This window comes from Phaseolus vulgaris, chromosome 9 (assembly GCF_000499845.2).
Source record: "Phaseolus vulgaris cultivar G19833 chromosome 9, P. vulgaris v2.0, whole genome shotgun sequence".
In the NCBI taxonomy this organism is placed as follows: domain Eukaryota; kingdom Viridiplantae; phylum Streptophyta; class Magnoliopsida; order Fabales; family Fabaceae; genus Phaseolus; species Phaseolus vulgaris.
Window position 1 is genome coordinate 14,007,109 of NC_023751.2, and position 22,054 is coordinate 14,029,162.

Here is a 22,054-nt window from a genome sequence, read left to right on the forward strand (position 1 = left end):
AACTAGGACTACATTGTCTGAAACCCTAAACGTCTTTAAAGTTCAATTACAAAATCATGTCCCAATATGTTAATATATTAGTCAAACTACATAGTTTCTGAAAAAATAGATCAGAGGACAACAAATAATGGGGAAAGAAGAAGAACAAGATAAATGAAACTATTTAGAGACACTACTGTTAGGATGACATCCTCCATAATGCTTAAGAGAGCCTTGGTTGCTGCACCAAGTTTTTTCCCTTATGAGTTAGTTGATGCACAAGATATTCTAATTTCACCCATATCACCAGATTTTACACCAACACTAGTGAGTTTCAAGAATGACGGACCCCATTTTTCAAAAAACAGTTCTTGATCATTTGCAAAATCTTCCACTAATATTCTTGTGCTATCATTGTTTATCAAAACAGAATCGAATTGGAATAAACCTTTATGACGCAGAAGATTTTGGTAGTACATGTTATCAAAGATCAAAGATGTTTCAGGATCATTGTTCACTTTTATAGACGGTTGCACACCAGCTGGACATTGTCCAATTAGCATATTAGCATAATTACTGTCAAGCGTTTTGTCAACGAGTCTTAGCTTTCCAGTTAAATCTTCTTGAAAACGATCCCTGAATGAATTGCAATGTGCTGTGCCTATGGTATGAGCTCCTGAAAAGCTTAAATATAACATAAGCTTGTGCTACTAGCATGATTTCAAAGCAAAAAGTGTGAAAGGTTAACATATTCAATAGTTCACAGAAAATTAATTCTGTAATACTTATCTCAAACACTTATGTTTTGAATACATTCAAAATATATAAAAAAAAAATCAATAATATTTGGTACAATTTTATATTGATGGAACCATTAAACCCTAAATCCTAAATACTAAACCATTAATTTACAAAGTTGGACAACAGTAAAAAAAACATAAATTTGATGACAGTTGAGAAGATTCTCATCTACAAATCCTCTAACATTCTTTCTATCCACCAGATTGTCTTGTTTATTGGAGTTTACTTGAAAAAAAAACACTGAATTGTGGAATTCAAATAATATAGACCTCAAATAAGTTATTAGGAGGATGAAAACCAAAGGAAATGAGATTGTTAAAAAGAAGCAAACCAATAATAGGAAGGGCATATTACACTGACAACCATTGGATTTGAAACACATCATTAACACTTCTTGTCATAAAAAAACACATTCTTCTGTGTAAACCTGTAAGGGGGTTAATGTAAAGTTATAACTGTTTTTGGACATAGAACATGCACCTGAAAGGACTACAAGATCAAGTAAGGATAATCCTTTAGTGGCAAAGAGTTGAATCATCTGATCCATTGAAAAACTGGTGTCCACAATGTTGGGTCTGACATTTGAAGCAACTGAAACCATCCCATCTCTCCTACCTGTAGGAATCATAATCCTAGGTCCACCAGCCTGTTCTCAAGTGCCTTTCAGTTAATAACCATACCAAAATGTGAATAACCATTGAAGAATATCATCCATGCAATGAGGTAGAACTTACTATTTCAACAGCATCTCTAGCAGCTATAGCTATGATGTCTGCACAAGAAACAGTTCCAGGGCAGAATTTCTCAAGGACCCTTTTTGCTGAATCTATCACTGAAAATCCTCCAACAGATCTATTCCCTGGATCACTTTGTTCTGTATTGTTCCCTTGTAGCATCAAAGAGGCATCACATCCCTGCATATAAAGTGGTCGTTACATCAAGGAAACTCACTGTAAGCTACAATTGTAAATGCTCACAACATCTCAACTCATCTTCACTTTTTCTTTTAATACAAAACATCTCAACTCATCTATGCTACTCTTTTTTTTTATATACTCAGCATCACTGTGGAACTAAACATCCTTTTTCTCACAATCACATTTGAATTTTTCCCTTCTATAACTGGTTTTTATCTGGTGAACATTTAGTTAAGAGATAAGTTCCTTGGCTGAATCAAGTAGCATAGAATCAAAAGAAAAGCACATTTCATAACAGTTGAATACTAACCTCCACAAAGCAATCATGGAAAACCAAGCGAAGGAGCTTTCCAGGAATAGAAGGATCAGTAGAAGAGGATGAGCTAACTGTGTCTCTTATGATTAACTCAGCTGATGGGCATGAAGCTGCATAGAAGTTGAAAGAGAGGTTACCCTTAACAAACCAAACAAAAGAAAACATAAAAAGAGAAGAGATTGCCACGGAAAAAATTCTTGTTCTTGTCTCCATAGAACCAATTTTTAGTACTTTTGGGGCAATGCATTGAATCTGCAGAGTCTTCCACTTGATAATGATACAATACCAGAGGTAACGTAACTAGGAAATTGTGCATATTTAAAACTACATTTATGTGGTTAGTTGAAGTCAGTAGGTAGATAGAGGATTTGGTTACTGCTTCTAATTACTCTTCTCTCATCAAGTTTGGTAGAATTAGTGAAAATGCTCAAGAACTCTTTTGGTACTTATGCATTTGATCAAACACTTTATCAGGTTACAACAGAGAGTTTATAGCTCAATGAACAAAAAACTCCTAGTTGGTCAATGAACCAAGGAAATTTAATTTAACCAACTACTTGGTCAGTGAAAAATAATAAAAATGACAATTGATTCATCTTATAGAAAATTGAGTTATAACTTCTAGAACCTTGTGTATGCTTCACTCTTCCTTCCTCTTTCATGTTCTAAGTTTGACCAGAATGTTGATAAATTACTTAAATGCTTTAATTAACTTACAATTTCATCTAATTATTTGAATGACGATGTTTTTAGTTGAAACAAATCATTTTATCAATGTAATTAGTGTAAATATGTGTTTTTGTTCTAATTTAATTCAAACACAGGTATTATAAACTTTAGGTTAATGCAGTTATAACAATAGATTTTCTTAAGATGTGTATTACCTTTATGTAACTAGTGCGACAATGTCTTATTTTAATGTTTTTAAAATCATTTAAATACTGAAAGCATTATTTACATAGATTTAATTGTAAAACTACTTACGCATTGGTAAACGTTAAAATCTTTTTGTTAATTTTTAAAAATTATATTCTGAAAAAATATTTAGTTAAATTTAATTAACTGGGAAGTATATGAACTTAAAAGAAACTTTTTATTATGAGATTTATTAAAAGCGTTTTATAACTAGGGTTGAATCAATTGAGGCGATCAATAAGTTTTTTTTTATGATTTAGTTTCACTTCTTCCAGCTTTCTTAAATTAAAAAAAAAAAACTTAAGATGAGAGAAGTTAACTTTGTAATAATTTAAGTTTAGGGTATAAGTGAAATATGTTTGTTGTGTTCTTTAATATGATGTGATTTATTTAGAGTAATATAGTTAATGAATGGAGAAATAAGGTAAAAGTATAAATTATAAATTAGCATTTGGTTCGTTTCTAAATGAGTTTGTAAAGCTAAAATTGTTGGGTTTAGAAAAAAATTAAATTAATTTTTATAATGTGACTCACGTTGGACTTTGGATTCGAATGTGATTTAATAATAATAATAGAATAAATTATTCATTAATCATGTAAGAAATATATATCTGATATACCTAATGAAAACCTACATCTGATGGAGATTGAGAATTAAGAGTAATAGAGTTTTGTCTCTGCAATAAAAGTTGTCTCACTTAACTATGAAGAAGGTGGGTGACAATAACCGAATTAGCAAGAGATAAATTGAGAATAAAGGAGGTAAGAAACTCTCGTAGGATCTCTCATGGATCAAGGTAAGTGTCTTAATTGTATGTAAAGCATGTGAGAGTGAGAATCATAATATGTTAAGATCTGTATGAGAACATTATTGTATTAGCCTCATTGCTCATTTTATGATTCTCCAATGTTTTTTCAAAAATCATAAGAACCCTAATTTTAAAATATTCCCAACATGTAAATTATAAACATGAATGAACACATACAATAATGTTCTCATACAGATCTTAACATATTATGATTCTCACTCTCACATGCTTTACATACAATTAAGAAAGAGATAAACACTTATCTTCATCCATGAGAGAATTTCTTTACCTCCTTTATTCTTAATGTATCTCTTGACAATTCCGTTATTGTCACACACCTTCTTGACAGTTAAGTGAGCCAACTTTTATTTATAGAAAAAGAACCCTACTACTCTTAATTTTCAATCATCATATGCAAATTTTCATTAGATATCATCATATATATATTTTTCACATTAACCAATGAATCATTTATTTTATTATTATTAAATCACATTCGGGCCAAAATCCAAACTTAATATAATGTGAGTCGGTATAATTAATTTACCTAAGAAGTTGAGTTATGGGTAGAATTGTGTGAACACGGTGTGTAGTGCCAAGTTTTTAAAACTGAACAATATAATCAAATACAATTATAACTGTACTGTCAAAAACTAATTATAACAGCCTTTTATTTTCTAAAAAGATAACCACTTTAGACCTCAACATATTTTAAAAAAATATTCCTCAAAAATGAGTTGAGATAAAGTAAGTAATCTTTGTCAAATTAGCAATTAATATTTTATCTCGTTCACGAATCGTTAAAGAAATATCAATAATAATTTTATCACAAAAGTTAGTTCGAATTTTTAATTTAAATTTTTAACTTCAAGTTAAATTAATAAGCGTAAAAATGACATCCTAATTTTCCTTAGTCCCCTACCAATTTATAATCTTGTACATTTAATTTACTTCTATCTAACAAAGCAGAATCATCATTATTATTATTGATTATAAAAAAAATATCATTGATAAGAATAAAAATATTATTTTTCACCGAGATATACGTTTTTTTTTCTCTCTATTTTTATTGAAATTTTACTTAACTTTAAAAGTACAGCTTTTATGGACATTCATTCTCGATGGGATTCCACCGACTCAAAATATTTTCACAATTTCGTTCAATGTCTTTCGATCCTTAACTGTATATGAGCTTTTAAATCCAAAACACAAGCATGGCTTCTGATCTTTGAATACCGACGAGATGAAGGAAGAGGAACCACAGTACAAAACTAATGCAATTAATAGCAGCAAATCCCTTGACAGAACCAATTCGCACTACTCAGCCAGTTGATTCAGAAAATGCAGTAAACAGCCATTATAAGAAAAATGGAGACCTTGAGAGAGATTTTATTGTTATAAGAAAAATGGTCAGTTAATAATATACATGCAACTTAACTACTCATTAGTGGGTGAGAAAATCCACAATCTGGTGAGTGCCTCATCAAGAGTCAATGTCCTCTGTAAGTAATAGGCATAAAATGCTAGTTGCAGATAATTACCAATTCAGTATGTTAATTTGAAATGAAGATTCACAAATTTGAAGTCCCGGTCTCAACTTTCAACGTTATCAACTTTTGGGAGGTCATCATCATCATCATCATCCACATCATCAATGGGAATGTCCTCATTATCATCACTAATGCCTAGAAATGTATACGAAATATTGTAAGTTGTTAGCTCAACGAAAAAGGTCAAAATTTATACTATTACGAGCGTAATACTATTAATAAAAAATTTGTAATCACAATTTGACACCAACTCAAACGTTTTAGTCACCCCCCAAAAAAAGTTACATTTTATGCAAATGTAGTCATGTCATGAGTATGGGTTATTGGTTTCAGTGCAGTGTGTACCTACCTATATCTTCAACTTAAATAAAATTATAATTGCAAATTAATAGATCTTTCCAAGGACCCAATTTGGGCCAATTGAAAAGATAAGTTATGCTGGTAGAAGCCTATGAATGAAGGAAACCTAAGTGAAAGACATTCTAAGAAGTCATCCTTAAGTTGGCAGGAGAAAATGTCCCTACGGGGTAACCCAACGATAACAAAAAGCTTCCCCTTTGCAGTGACCCACTCTTTAACAAAAGCGACCAGGGGCAACATCAGTTAAGTACGTACTAAGATGAGACAGACCATTTAACACGAGCTCACCCCATAACTATAGACTTTAATTCCACATGTATCTTCTATTTCTCTTTTGTTATAACTACTACCATTAAAAAACAAAAGTGCAAGCTGGGATAGAGTGCAGTGATATTTGCTTATATTAGCAATCAAGGACTGTGACTATAGTCAGAAGAGATGCCAGCCCATAAGGGTCTTCTGATCTTCTTCACAAGAATACTCATAACATGTTTCTATCTTGGATATGATGATATTATAATTTCATAACACCATAACAATCAAGAGATAGCTTAAATTAAAAGAACAATAACCCAATTAAGAGAGAGAGATATTCGAAGGAACAAGTGTTAATTAAGTTGACTACAAACGCTCTTATGCTAAAATTGTATGTCCCCAAGATATTCTCCAGACTTCGCTTATATCATTTTTTGTAAAAAATGGACTGACTTCCAATCTATGGCCATTAAAAAAAGGCTTTACCTCTTTTAACTGAAAGAGAAGGATAAGGTGAAAAGTCCTTTGCGATAGGATTGCTATCAAGAAGATATGGAAGTTCCAGAAGCTGCAAAAAAGATTCTGTCTGAGGGTTTCGGGGACTTGCTACAAAAAATAATAAACAGAAGAGAAGAAAATCAAATAAAGTTAACACTTTTATAGTTACATTTTAAACAATACAAGACATGACACGATGAAATAATGGCAAACATCATCGTTGCATAAGAACTCGGTCGTTTTTCTTTCAATTTTCTTTTCTATAAGCTAACTATACCATTATAAAGATAAAAAAAAAATAATTATAAAAGGAGTAAATACAAGAGAAAAAAGAACAGTTAACTCACAGGTAGACATTCCCATCATAGAAGTAAATCTTAATTGTGACTAATTCAGGAGATAGAATGTGATTGACAATTTGACATTCAATTGAAAGGAGTATTTTTTAGTTTGAATTGGAGCCTATTTTACTGTATTACTGCACCACAAAACGCAAAAATCAAACTTTTTACTGACATATGTACAAGAATGGGAAGACACCATAGTCGACACTTCCTAATCATAACATGCATATACGATGTTCATGCATGGGAACTCACACAAAGTATGCACGAATAAGATTAGACAGCTACAAGTTAGCCCAATCACTTAAGTGATCATGATTAGAATATCTTTATCCAGAAAACAAGTTGAAATTTTTTTAATTGGGGTTTACAATGTGTGCTTAGTAATTGAAAACAAAAGAAATACCAGTCAAAGCACCATCAAAATTGGACCGTGAAGAGTCATAGCAAGGAGCTGTTCTAACAAATTCAAACGGTTTGCACCCCTTCTCGCGCAGCCTGCTTCTAACCCACTCAAGACAGTCTTCCATCTCAAGATTTATACCTCTGTCAGCAAGTGAATATGGCAGTATTATTACTATAAGAGCAGAACAATTTGTGAACTCAAGCCCTAATTGTCAATTATGATGCTTTCACATGTACATGCACACCTGAAGTCTGCACCTTTGGTGGTCAAAGGGAAGATAGGGTTGAACTTCCGTGTTATCGCCAACCATTCTTCATCATACCGAATCTCATAAGGACCTGCATCTGATTCAATTTCCACAATCTAAAGGCACAGAACATGCCATGATTGTAATCCCTAACTCAAATGGCTATCACAGAAGATTAACCCTGAAAATTATAATTGTATGCCTATACCTGTAAGAAATCACGCCCGGCAATACATTTGTCCAGTGCAAGGAACTTTGTCAGCGGACCTCCTTCCCCATGTTGAACCAGAGCAGCAAACTTGCAGTGTAAGTGAGCCGAAAACCAATAATTTGGTTTCAGTTTTTCTAGAAGTTCAGCAGCAGCTTTACTCCCTAATCTTTTTTCCTCTATCTGACAAATATAAGCCTTATCAGGTACAGAAATAAGACACTGTCTTGTTAAGATCTGGACCACCTTCTCAATAAAAACGTTTAGAAGAAAAAAACACAAGATGATAAAATGAAATCAGAAAAAATTTCAAAATTAGCTAGAGCGTTGTGCATAAGCTAATTTAGAAGTGGTCTAATTTAACTTCTCCAAGAGGTTATTTAAACATTTTGCAAACGCTAATTTTAACTTAAAAGGAGAAATTTATTTCATTTTTCTTTTTTTTTCTCTCCTACAATTACTTCTACAATTACTTGTTAAGAAGTTTAATCCGAACAGGGCATATTTGATATATCCCAATGATAATGCATACGATGGTTCCACATTCCCCTGAAATAAATTTATGTTTCTTATTTTTTGATAAGACAGACGTGACACTATCATCCTCCTAGCTTAGTTCTTAGCTTTCTCCATGTTGCTGAATCCTTGACAAAAAAATACAAGCAAATTATTACTAAACCCTTGCAATTTCATAACTTCAAAAATTTCAACAAATCCCACCTCTTGCTTAAAATAGTGCTTGCGACGAACAAGCTCCTTCCAATCCCCATAATCAGTGATTCTCAGTGGCCAATCATGCGAAAGAAAAACATCAATGGGCTCCTTAACTTCCATTAGTTTACGAACATCATACTCACGAACATGATACACAGACCTAATGGTACTCTGATCATAGGGAGGCCTCTCAAAGCGTCCTGCTCAAACAAACACCTAACATCATTCAGTAATCGGCAAACAAACGCCCCATTCAGATTCAAACACTTCAAAATCCCACAGTTCACAAACAGATAAACAACCTAATTTATAGTCTCGACCATTATAAATCCCAGAGAGACCACCAATTCGGACATTCCCAAACCTCACCACCCCAGCAGCTCCCAAGAAGTAGATATTAGGAGCAGCCCATCCTCCATAGTACCTAAAACAAACACATACCAAAACACTTATCAAAACCCTAAATCACAATGCAACAGAACAGTTATTGGACTGTGAAGCTGAGGTGAACTAACAGTTCCCAGAGATAATTGGAAGCTTCGTGGTTGCCGCCGATGAAGATGGTGGGGTAAGGGGCAACCTCGGCGCCGGAATAGTACTTCCAGAAGGAATTCATGGAGCGATACTTGGGCGGGACGTTCAAGCTCTTCAAGTCATGCTCGTTCCTCACCGCTTGGAAATCGCCGCAGCAGAGGAGGAGGTCGATTTTCGTGTTCTGGGATTTCTCCAACTGCTGAAGGGTTCTGTACACGTTGTCCAGGTCGCCATGCATGCACCCTTCCACCGCTATCTTCATCCTCGCTCGCTTCCCTTGTCTGATCGGAAACCCTGACAAAACCCTAATTTCTCGTCTCCGTTATTTCGTAGCGGATAAATTTAAATGGTCTCCTTCCATTTTTTTTTACCAGTTCATTTTTTGAAAATTGAAGTATGACACACAACTATCGTTACAGAAGTAATAATATTAAATTAACGAATAAATAACATATACCGTAAAGTCCAGCTGATATTGCTTACTTATGTAACTTTTTTTTCACAAAAACTTGCTTTAAATGTTCCAATTTCATTGCATACTTCTCATAAATTATTATGTTTCTGGTGCTTTCTAAATATGTGAATAACTATTTCTTAATAAAGATTAGCTCCCACAGGAAAGACTAGACTCAATTTTTTTTAAACGTGTGTTTTCGATTTCAATGATTTTTTTTCATATATGTTTAAGGTTTGTCCATATAAGTAAAATATAAGGAGAAAAATGATCCTAAGTAATGGATAATTGTTACATGACAGGTATAGTAAGGTAGAAGGTAAGAGTCCTAGGTGTTGTTGTATCATGTGGCCAGGAACAACGCACGAAACGTGCAAGTCTCTCTTTTTCTTCCTCCTTTTTGTTTATGCTACCTTCTTCTTATTCTTCTTCACTCTTCACTCTTCAATTCTGTTACATAACATGGCGTTGGTGAATCCATTTCTGTCTCCCACTCGAACTTTCCTCCCTTTGCGCGTTTCCGCGCCGCCAAAGAAGGTACTCCGTTGGGCTCTCTACTCCCCTTCTCTCAAACCATCGTTAAGATCGAAACACGCCTCGTGTGGCGCCACTGCAGACATCAAAGCTGCACCTTTAGCTGACAGTGAAGAAGATCGCGCAGTTCTTGTGGGTCCCACCAGCGAGAAGGAGGGGAAAGGGGAGTATGACTGGACGGAGGAATGGTACCCTTTGTATCTCACTCAGAATGTGCCCGAAGATGCACCCTTGGGGCTCACAGTGTTTGATAAACAACTTGTGTTGTTCAAGGATGGCAATAGCCAGTTCCGCTGTTACGAAGATCGCTGCCCCCACAGGTTACTGTTTATTATGATTGTAGTTGTGGGTTGAGTTTGGTTGTTTTATTTGTATCTTCTTTCTTTGATCTCACCGGGAATTTGTGATTGCTTTACCTTAATCCGCATGCCCCCAATTACTGAAAATACTGTAGTTTCACTGATTGCTGATGTTTGTGTTTGTCAAATGATGGACCTTATGTCTTTTGTACAATTCAGGTTAGCCAAACTGTCGGAGGGACAGTTGTTTGATGGAAGGCTTGAGTGTCTATACCATGGATGGCAATTTGAAGGGGAGGGCAAATGTGTGAAGATACCTCAGGTTGGTAATGCACCCTCTGTTATCCTCAGCTAAATCAAAGTCCCATTCCCAGCTTAAGGCCACATGATGCTGACAAGTGACAATTTTTTTTTTCTGTTTTCAACAGCTTCCGGCTGATGCCAAAATACCTAGGACAGCTTGTGTTAAAACATATGAAGTGAGGGACTCTCAAGGTGTTATTTGGGTGTGGATGTCCCTCAAGACACCTCCAAATGATAGTAAACTACCTTGGTTTGAGAACTTTGCAAGGCCGGGATTTCGAGACGTTTCAACAACTCATGAACTCCCTTACGATCACTCTATTCTTCTGGAGAACCTGATGGATCCTGCTCATGTCCCAATTTCGCATGACAGAACGGATTGGACCGCAAAAAGGGAGAATGCTCAGCCGCTGGGTTTTGAGGTGACTGAGCGAACTGATAGAGGGTTTGCAGGTTGGTGGGGCACTGAGAAAGAGGGATCCAAGGGTAACTTCTTGCGGTTTGAGGCTCCATGTGTTCTACAAAATAACAAGGAATTTGTTGATAAGAATGGTGAAACAAACTACTTCAGTGGCCTGTTCCTTTGTAGACCAACTGGGCAAGGGAAATCCATGCTTATAGTGAGGTTTGGATCAACAAAATCATCTCCACTAGTAAAAGTGTTTCCAAAGTGGTACTTCCATCAGAATGCATGCAAGGTTTTTGAGCAAGACATGGGATTCTTATCATCTCAGAATGAAATTCTCTTGAAAGAGAAGGTTCCAACAAAGCAACTATATCTGAATCTGAAATCATCAGACACATGGGTTGCTGAATACAGGAAGTGGATGGACAAAGTGGGGCATGGGATGCCATATTATTTTGGTCACAGCACTATCTCTTTGCCCAAAGAGCCTGCTGTGGTTGAACATGCACCTGCTGGACTCGTTGCAGGACAATCAGCTTCCTCACCGGCCAAGGGGGTTATTGGAACATTGCATGCCCCAAATTTAGCCAACAGATATTTTAGGCATGTGATACATTGCAAAGGATGTAGAACCGTTGTCAAAGCTTTCCAAGCTTGGCAAAATGCCCTTTCAGCTGTGGCAGTTACATTAGTCGCTTTGGCAATTCTGGTATCTGGGAAACAGTGGAAGGCCATTCTCTTGGCATCTGCTTCCCTGTGCTCTATAGGAGTCTATGCTTGCTCAACCGCCATTACAATGAACACTACAAACTTTGTTAGGACACATAGGAGATTGTGAGTGACAAGTTGGAAAAATAGTTGTTCAAATTAATACTTGTATGTAATGACTAAATGAGTTGCAGATTGATTGGGCTTGGCACAGCATTTGTATGGATTTGAGTCATTTTTATTTTAAAAAATTAAATTTGAGGTGAGGTAATTTTATATTTGAAAGATTTTATACAAAAATATGTTTGTTACAAAATTTCATATACTTTCAAAATCAATACAAGTTGCATTTTTCACCCACAGTGTTGTGCTTTAGAAGTAAATAAACCTGATTTTATTTTATTTTATCGTAACTAAACAAACACAATTTCGCCAAGGGATATTTTTATCAGATAAAATTTATTTATTATAAAATAAAATAAGAAGAAACTTTGAAGTTAAAAAATCTGCTACCTCAACAGGATGGTCCCCTTAAAATTCATACCGATCATGACTTCATATAATGCGTTCTGTCAGGGAGAATAAGCTTTCATTTCATTTGGTAAAACAACGACATTTATACAAGTTAATCAACATACAAAGATAGTACTAATTGATTGCTTTTAGTAACAATTCAATCTTAAAAAATGAATAACCAGACAATGTTTTTCAAAGTAAAAGTATTCTGCGAGCTAAAGAGGCTGCTGCATCTGTCAGACACAAGTAAAACGAGGTATAATATAACTACAATTCTCAGGACTTAGAAGCCATGCCACACCACCATTTGAGTGGTAGTTTTGGTACTAAGAAGTAGGAGGTTCTCCCAACCACTTTGCACGAAAGCCTGTTCCTTGACAATCAGAACAGCACATTGAACCCTGAATAATGACAAATTAAGGCCAAAATTAAACACCGAGTAAACCGTCATGCTAAGAATTTACACGTGAAGTGAGTTCATCACGTTAGTTTAGCCATAGAGAGGTACCTTTCCAGTGCATGTGATACAGGTAGTGTTTCTGGATGGGACTTCGCAAAGCATGTTATCACCAAGAATAAGAAAACCAGTACCCGCACACCATTTACATTCGATATGCCCTTTTGAGTCGCAAGATGAACACACGATTGGCCTTGGTTGCTGCAAGCATCACAAATATATCAAAGACCAGCACAGAAACATCAAACATCAAAGTGAATTTCATAAATTTTAAACTTGGTGTACGATGAAAAATAATCTTTATCTTACAAAATACCTCGCCTATTGATATCGATTGCATAACTATACAGGAACAGCTTAATAATCCCAGCGTTAATACTTAATCACGGATTCATGGTGCCCTCTGATAAACATGTTCGTTCTATTTAGCATTGAATTATATTCGAACACACAGATTTAAAACCTAATCTTAAATTAAGATAGGGTAAAGATTTATACACTGAGTGTATCAAAATTAACCTCACTTACAACCCAGATAATAACCATGGTTGGTCAAAATTCTCCACAAAAACACATTAAGAAAGGAACCTTGGAAGGATAACTGATCAGGCATAGCCACAAGACTTGATTATTTGACTACCTAATCTATGAACATAGCCTTCGAATTCTACGATATGATTAAAAGAATTTGACCACGTAAATAGAATAAAATTAAAAATTCTAAAAAGGGAAGCAAGTTTATGAAAAGGAAAAACCCTAAAACGAAGTTAGAACGAGGGGAGAAAGAAAGAGATTGAACCTTGGAAATTAACCAGGCTCGTTCGATGCGCTTGGCGAAATCAGAAGAGGAGGAGTCCACCATGGAAACGTGGACGCGCAGGCGAGAAGTTCTGTTGACCGTTACTGCATTGATTGGAATTGGAATTTGAGTTGGTGATTTGCACAAACTCTTGTTGCGAATGAATGCAGAAGCGGTGCTACAAGAGACGCACCTACTCATATTAAAAAGTCTTCTCTGCAATAATAATGAGAAGAAGAAGAAGAAAGACTAAAGAAGATGAATGAAAAGATCGTTGTTGTTATAAAGAAAACACTGTCCGTAATAAACATGGGAAAAGGACAGTGGAGATGTCTCATACAACATGTTTAAGTGAAAAATCCATTTTACCCTTAGTAAAATAAAAAAAATGATTCTTAAGTCCCTGCACTCCATAAGCTTCTTCGTTAAGGCTCCGTTTGTTATTATTTTTATTTAAAATAAGATTATAATTCAAATATAAAAACATAATTAAAACTGTAAAAAAATTATTATTATAAAATAACATAATTATAAATAATAATAATAAAATTATATTATAATTATATTAATTATAAAAAATAAAGATAAAAATAATAATGTTATTTAATTTATAAATAAATAATCTAATTAATTTTTTAATAATTTTTAAATATAAAAGTAAATTTGTAAGTTTATAATTTTATCAATTAAAAAAATATAATTTTAATTACACCTATCTCATCATTCATTTATTTTATTTTTTATTTTTTTGGTCGGCATCTATCTCATCACTCATAAATTTTCTTTATACTTTTTACTTTATTTACCTTAATTTAAAAAAGCTCATTTTTCATTCAGTTCATCTCAAATTCACTCTCTCAAATCTACTCCATAATCCAAATAAAACATAAATAAGAATAGCCTTAAGTTTTTAGTCTACATATATAATGACTTTCAAAGTTATTGTAAAATTCGGAATACAGAGTTAACTTTATTGACTTCTGAATTCAATAATTTGGAAGTTATTTTTGGATTTATAGAAGACTTTCGAATTGTAAAATTCATAAGTCAACTTTGCATTTTGAATTCTACAGTTTGAACGTCATTTCTAAATCCAAAAATACTTCTGAGTTATAGAATTCAAAATACAAAAGAAAAAGAATATTTTTGAGATTACAATAATTATGAGGCTGCAGAAAAAAAAAACTATGAAGGTGTAGGAGAAATTCCCAAAAAACTCAAGGAACTCTTCTATAAAACAAATTGAAGGGGAGCCCAAAGGTCCACATGTTGTTGGATCTTTAGCCCAATTGTTAGATGTCTAACTCTAGGCTGCTTCTTCCTGCACCTTCATACCTTCTTGTGCCACCCCCATAAATTTTTCGTATTCCAAAAATACCCTTTTCAATATTCCGGATTACATAATTTGGAAGTCTTTTTTCTAGATTCAGAATTAGCTTATGGATTATGTAATCCGGAAGTCTTTTGTGATTAGCTTCCGGATTTCATAATCCGAAAGTATTTTCTATACATAAGATTAACTTCCAGATTATGTAATCCGGAAGCCTTTTTTTCAGATGTGTTATTAGCTTTCGGATTACATAATCCGGAAGTCTTTTCTAAATATGAAATTGAATTCTGGATTATGTAATCCGGAATATATCCGGATTACATAATCCATAGGCTTATTATTTCAAACCCAAGGGGGTGAAAAGAAAAGGATAAAATTGTATTTTCATATTTAGTATGGGGGTGGCACAAGAAGGTATGGAGGTGTAGGAAGAAAGAGTCCTAACTCTAAATAGGCAAATTCTTCCTCCACTCCATGTATTTTTCCTCAACTCCATGTTTTCTTCATGCACCTCCATACTTCTAAAAATATCAAAGTTATCCTTTTTCATTGGCATTTCTTTTAATTATGGAATATGGAATGTGGAGACTTCACATATTACAAAATCGAAAAATTAACATTTGTGATTTTATGTATTCTGAAATGTGCAATTTAATATACAAAATTTGTATTTTGGATTGCACAATAAAAAATAAAAAATTTATATTCTAGACAGGGCAATATTACATTAGTATTTTTGGTATAGATATATGGGAGTAGGATTATAAGATTATTGTACCGATAGGTTTATGTGCTTTAGATGATTTAGTCAATGTATTATAATGTGTAAGAGATGAGATTTTGTAGCGAAGAATAACTCCCAACTTTTAACGTGTAATGAGTGCAGTCACGCTTGTTTTTTGATATCGAAGTGCAACTATTTGTTGTTGAAATAATTGAAAGATTTTTGTGTTGGTTTTACGAGGAGGTTTGAATATGGGTGATGATATTTTGACACCCTGCTCCACTTTACACCCACAACTAAATATTAAAATTTGTAATAAAAAATGAAAAAATCTCTTTAATGAAAATATAGGCAAAATGTAAAATGTTAAAATAATTTTCAAAATTAAAAAAACAAAAAAAAAATATTAATATTTAGTGGGTGTAGGGTGGAGCATGAGGTGTAAAAAAACCATTTTCCTTTGAATATACTAATAAAGAGAGGTAGAAGAAGTTGCAAGAGGTAAGAGCTGAATTGAAGAGTGATTTGCAAGTGAAACAATGAGATGCACCAAAAATTTGACATCTCTACACCTAAAAAACATCTCACCAACACTCCCTTTCAAAAGATTATGTTATGTGATGTAGAATGGTAGAATGGAGGTGTAGCATCACCTAATCCAAAATTTACAAATTTTAACTTTAATTCTCTCTTTCTTTTTCACTCTCTTTCTTTCAAACATATTTTTTATTGAATAAGTAATTTAAAATAAAGAAATAAACATATTTAAATAATAATACATTTACAACTCACATTTCATACAACAACTTTATATATATAAATATATTTATTTCTAAGTCTACCAAATAAAAAATATATATAAATATATTATATTTTGATAAGAATAATAAAGTAAGTGAAAAAAAAGTAGGTGAAGGGTGGGGTATGTGTAATAAGGACAAGTTGTTGAAAAGAATGAAAGGTGAAGCAGTGAGTTTATATTCTGAATTCTCTCATCTCAATCGCAATCGCAATCTCATCTCTTCTCATCAACGCTGCTAAGCCCAATGGACCTCACACCTCACCAGCTCAGCCAGTACAACGGCACCGATCCCTCCAAGCCCATCTACGTCGCCGTCAAGGGCCGCGTCTACGACGTCACCACCGGAAAATCCTTCTACGGTCCCGGCGGCGCCTACGCCATGTTCGCCGGCAAGGACGCCAGCAGAGCCCTCGCCAAGATGAGCAAGAACGACGACGACATCTCGCCCTCCCTGGACGGCCTCTCGGAAAAGGAGATCGGAGTTCTCAACGATTGGGAGAACAAGTTTCAAGCTAAGTATCCTGTGGTTGGTCGCGTTCTCAATTGATTCACTCTTCTTCTTCTTCTCCTTCTTCTTCCCTTTCTATCGCCATCTCTTTGTTTCTCTGTTTCTGTAACTGAACTCAATCCATCACCCTCAATCTCACCCTAGTAGTAACAATAATAGTGATAATACTAGCAATAAAATTTCTCTGTCCATGCTCTGGGTAAGGGATTCCGTTTCTCCTCCTGTTGCTTTTCCAATTTGGGTTTGCCTTGTGTTTCCTCCAGGACTACAAATCTTCCTAAAACCTAATATTTATCGCTGGTATCATCTATGTATGAAGGGGTGAAAGGAGACAAAATAAAACAGAGAGAAATAAATCAGATTTTTTTTTTATCAATTCTTCATTATCTGCTGTTTCTTTTATTGAACTATAGATTGTTTTATCAGATTTATCCTATTTATTGTGAAAGTGATTTGATTTCTAGGATTTAGTATTATATTGGCGAGATTTGAATATTTTTCTTAGAACTTTTGATTGATTTGAAAAAGCAGATAACCCTCTCATTGCATGTTCAGAATCTCTTTGTCAAGAAAAGATTTAGGCAGAGACAAAAATTAAGCTGAGATGTAACATACCTAGAGTGCAGTTTTCATGGCTCTCAACCATGTATTGTGAAAGGAATCATCAAAGATTTGACCTTTTAAACTATGCCAATAACTCAGAGAAAGATAATTAATGTGACCATACTGTGTAAAGTCTGTTAAAGATCATTGATTAATCAGATTTTTATTAACAATGATACTTGTTCTGACTTCAAATCTGTGTGTCTCTTTGCTTAGGAAAAAAACCCTTCAAGAAACAATTATTTTTTCTTTCAACCAAATACAGGGAAAGAGAATTCATGTGACCATACTGTGTAAAGTCTGTTAAAGATCATGGATTCATCAGATTTTTATTAAAAATTGTAATGTTTTTCACCAAAGACTATGTTCTGCTCCTCCCATCTTTGAATTTGGGTATCCCGTGAATTTGCTGTTTTCAGATATCTGATTAACAATGATGCTTGATGAAAATATACACTTACAAACGTGATTTAGGAGGTGTAAAGGTCACAATCAGAGAGAAATGAAGGAATTTGCTCTGCTATTTGCTGAATTATCATCTCTCTTGCACATAGAAATCCATGATTTAACTCATACCATTCATATCACCTGGCTCATCAATGAGTATGAGTTGCTATAGTGTGTAAGAATTGTCTGCAGTGTAAGTGTTCATGGCTGAGTTAATATTGTGTTGGTAAATGATTTTTGAGAGGCATATATATACACAATATCAATGGAGGAAGGAAGCATATAGAAAATGTCTCACAGAAGTTATGCTATATGTATCATTTTTTATTAAAGCATGTTCAAGATTGGATCAAGTGATGATTATGTTATTTTTGCCGTGGTTAATGATTCTCATACCATTTTTGGTTGTTTATAACTATAAATAAATTGTGTTTCATGGAGAGAGAAAATTAAATGAGAAAAATAAAATAAGAACTATTTGGTTTGAGAGAAATAGAATTAAAAATAGAGAAATTAATTGTATTATAAATAATTGTATCTTTTAAATACATTTTTATTTTTTTATAGTTGTTGGAAAACACAATAAAAAAACAAAATGTAAGAAAGGTTTTTCGTGATTTTTAACTGCCGGTGGACGCCAAACAAAAAATGGCAGCTTTTCTAAAGTATCATAAAATGTCGTTGGTTGGTGAGTCTCTACTTCTCTTTCAATATTATTTTTTTTCCTTTTTCTTTAGTTCTTTATACTAAAATAGTGAAAATACTTACATATTGGGTTGACAACTTTTCACGCTGAAAATATAATTAGAAAAACATTTTTAATAGAAGTAAAACAGTTAGGAAAATTTTATAAGTAAAGAAAAAATTGTACAAAACTATGTACATCAGTTATAAAAGTTCGTATTTTATTTATGTATTAATATCGATAATGCAAAAGGTGAATCAGAAAAAAAGATAAAAATAACTATAATGGTTAATGATATAAAGTAACAAAAAGAGATATAAAATAAATAAACAAATAAATAGAGATACATTGCGGCCAGAGCGATTTTATTTTTTAGGCTTTGTTTGGATTAGGGAGTGGAAATGAGGGAGTGGATTTGTGATGATTTGAAAGGAAAGTGTAAAGAAAGTTAGGGTGTTTGGATTAAGGTAAATAAAGTGTAAAGTGGGAGGAAAGTTTATGAAAGTTTGTAAGTGATATGATGGGTGTGATTGAAATTGTATTTTTTTTAATTGATAAAACTGTAACTTTACATATTTGTCCTTACATTTAAAAATTGATAAAAAAATTAATTTTATTTATTTATTTATAATATTATTTAAATATTTATAATTATAAATATTTGATAAAAAATATTTTTATATTAAATAACATTATTATTATTATTTTTAGTTTTTTTAATTAATATAATTATTATATAAATTTATTTTTTTTATTATTAAAAAGTATTAATTATGTTATTTTAGAAGAATTTTTTTTTTATAATCTTAATTATATTTTTTATATTTAAATTATAATTCTATTTTAAATAAAATAATAATATTTTATTTAAAATAAAAAAGGGTAAAATAGTAAATTGTAATTAATTAATTAAAAATATACATGTATATTCAACTTTCTTCACAACTTAGCGAAGAAAGTTTAGAGCGTGAATTTTTTTTGAATTCCGTGTCATTTTACATTGGTTTTCGAGCTTTCCATTGGCACAGTGAAACTTTACTTTTCTTTGCACAGAAACAAACAGGGCCTTAGTCCTCATTACTGGATTGACTAAAGGTCAATGTCTCCATCAATTTGACTAACAACGCAAAATCTAGTTACGAAGCTAATCTATGATTAAGAGTTAGGTAATGTATTATTAAACACAGTTCAACTATCTAATCTGACCTAATAAGAAATATTCATTAAAATAATATAAATAACACACATTCCAAAATTTAGGTACATCCAGTGCTCTGACAACCGAGCGCCGAATATTTTTACTGACTTAATCTGCTGCATATACCATCCGAGTCTGGACTACGAGAACAGTGAAAGGTAAGACAAGTAAGGAGGAATAAAGAGTTTGTAAGGAAAGAAGGTAAAGTGTAATGCGACCCACCAACCAACTAATGAAGGAGAAGAGTATTCTAAATAGTTTTTTGACCCCAAAACATATAGGCAATTGCTTCCTGCACCATATAATTGCACCCAATTACAGGAGAAAAGACAAAAATACCCTTAACAAAATGGGGTACATATAAAATTATATTCCAGACCCCTTTCCGGAACACAATAATCTTTTCTGGATAAATTTTTCCAAAATGTATTATTTTCAATTCAGAATTTTTTTATATTCATGAATGACTGTATAATCTTCTACTTAATATATTTTTTTTGAAAAATTAAAAAATACGTTTTTTCTAAATAAATTCACACAATAATATGCGGTGGTATCACTGTATAATTTATATTATCTCCGTTTAAAGTATGATTTGTAAGAATAGTAAATATAATTGTTCATACTAATCAACGTGAATCATAAAAACTTCAAATCTAATAAATATTAAAATTTCAAAATTAAAAAAAAAAACATTTTTCAAATAACATATTTTGAACTTTAGAACTACATAGTCCAAATAATTTTTTTTAAATATTTTCTTTAATTTCACATATATCTTTATTTTATTTTTGGAAAAAAAATAAACATTTCAAAAATCATATTTTTTTATATTTAATTAAAGGTATCATCTTACTATAAGCGTGATAGGTACTAACAATTTACATAACAAATTTCTTAACCTAAATCCAGTTTCATAAATTATTTTTTTCGATTTTTCTATAATATTTCATAATATTTTAATTTTTTTTTTCATCGTCAGTGTTAACTCTATTATGACACACACTTATAACTTTGTTGTATAGTGAATGCAATTTCCATATGCTTTATTTTTAGTTTTTAACTCATTTTCTTTCGATAGTAATAAATTGGTTGTACATATTTGTTTTTATTTTATATTTCCGACTTATTTGATCTTTGCTCACTATTTTAATAATAACTTTTTTGTATGTAGTTATTATTTTTTTGTTTTTTTTTAGTTTCATTAGACTTTACATTTTCAAAGTTTCAAAATGGACATATGGCTTGCTGAATTTTGAATTGTCTACTATTTTTTAGGATTTTGAAAGTTGAGGAAGATTTGCTGAAATTTTGTTAAGTAACATGCGAATTAACTTTTTTTTTTATTAGCTTAAACCCTAATTGAACTTATGAACATAATTACAATCCACACCTAGGTCTACGTTCTTCATACCATTTAAATTTACGAAATTCTAAAGTTTTATGAATTATCTTTTTATTTACTTTTTTTCTCAAAAGTTGACTTTTGGTCTTCTTTTTTTCTGAATTTTGCTTGTTGATTTTTATTTATGGAGAATTAAATATTGATATTTAATTCACAAAGTCAAAATCAAACAAACCAAATTGAGTTTTAACCTATTGTTTATAGTTATAAGTTTTTCCTTCTCTTTTTTATAGTTTTGGGTTTGCATGTTGTTGTGATTGCAAATTGTGTGTTCTTAATTTAGAATCAAATTAGGAACCAGATGAATATTCATTTGATGATTAAATACATATTAGATTTAATGATACTTTGATATAATTAGTATAATCCATTTACTTTATTAATTATTCAAACTTTAATGTGAAACTTTAGAGAAATGTGATAAAAGGATTCTTCGTAACAAGCTTTCTATACCATAAATGATACCTTTTGGAATTTTCAGAACAAACTTCCAACCAAATCTCATTTTACTCTCTCTCTCTCTCTCTTCTTCTTTTTCTTCTTCCTCCAAAAGAGTGAACCAGTGTCAGGGACAACAACAGTGGGATGATGCAGCATGGGAGAGTAGTTTACTATTTTTACAATGGCTGCTTCTTCCTGCACCTCCATACCTTCTTGTGCCACCCCCATAAGTTTTTCATATTCCAAAAATACCCTTCTCAATATTCTGGATTACATAATCTGGAAGTCTTTTTCTAGATCCAGAATTAGCTTATGGATTATGTAATCCGGAAGTCTTTTTGTGATTAGCTTTCGGATTACATAATTCAAAAGTCTTTTCTATACATAAGATTAACTTTTGAATTATGTAATCTGGAAGCTGTTTTTTCAAATGTGTTATTAGCTTCCAGATTACATAATCCGGAAGTCTTTTCTAAATATGAAATTGACTTCTGTATCCGGATTACATAATCCATAGGATTATTATTTCAAATTCAAGGGTGGAAAAAAAGAGGATAAAATGGTATTTCACATTTAGTATGT

At 32.5% G+C, this 22,054-nt stretch overlaps 4 protein-coding genes across 4 annotated transcripts; 2 read left to right on the forward strand and 2 right to left on the reverse strand.

The window, feature by feature from the left end:
• Positions 1-128: 128 nt before the first annotated feature.
• On the reverse strand, positions 129-9,268 carry LOC137822242 (lariat debranching enzyme). The gene is made up of 13 exons (XM_068627136.1): positions 8,835-9,268; positions 8,622-8,743; positions 8,326-8,519; positions 7,606-7,788; positions 7,395-7,513; positions 7,151-7,290; positions 6,389-6,508; positions 5,336-5,422; positions 4,948-5,054; positions 2,008-2,313; positions 1,515-1,694; positions 1,261-1,426; positions 129-655 (listed from the first exon to the last, which is right to left on the reverse strand). The coding sequence occupies exons 1-13, from the start codon at positions 9,113-9,115 to the stop codon at positions 240-242; spliced, it is 2,421 nt and encodes an 806-aa protein (XP_068483237.1). The 5' UTR covers positions 9,116-9,268; the 3' UTR covers positions 129-239.
• Positions 9,269-9,703: 435 nt separating this feature from the next.
• LOC137822491 (protein TIC 55, chloroplastic) lies at positions 9,704-11,779 on the forward strand. Its single transcript, XM_068627388.1, has 3 exons — positions 9,704-10,161; positions 10,360-10,462; positions 10,569-11,779. Exons 1-3 carry the CDS (start codon positions 9,770-9,772, stop codon positions 11,685-11,687), a joined length of 1,614 nt encoding a protein of 537 aa, XP_068483489.1. The 5' UTR covers positions 9,704-9,769; the 3' UTR covers positions 11,688-11,779.
• Positions 11,780-12,124: 345 nt separating this feature from the next.
• On the reverse strand, positions 12,125-13,607 carry LOC137822492 (uncharacterized). The gene is made up of 3 exons (XM_068627389.1): positions 13,330-13,607; positions 12,582-12,731; positions 12,125-12,474 (listed from the first exon to the last, which is right to left on the reverse strand). Exons 1-3 carry the CDS (start codon positions 13,528-13,530, stop codon positions 12,400-12,402), a joined length of 426 nt encoding a protein of 141 aa, XP_068483490.1. The 5' UTR covers positions 13,531-13,607; the 3' UTR covers positions 12,125-12,399.
• A 2,713-nt stretch (positions 13,608-16,320) lies between these two features.
• LOC137820328 (probable steroid-binding protein 3) lies at positions 16,321-17,069 on the forward strand. The gene has a single exon (XM_068624358.1). The coding sequence runs from the start codon at positions 16,430-16,432 to the stop codon at positions 16,730-16,732; it is 303 nt and encodes a 100-aa protein (XP_068480459.1). The 5' UTR covers positions 16,321-16,429; the 3' UTR covers positions 16,733-17,069.
• The last annotated feature ends 4,985 nt before the right edge of the window (positions 17,070-22,054 follow it).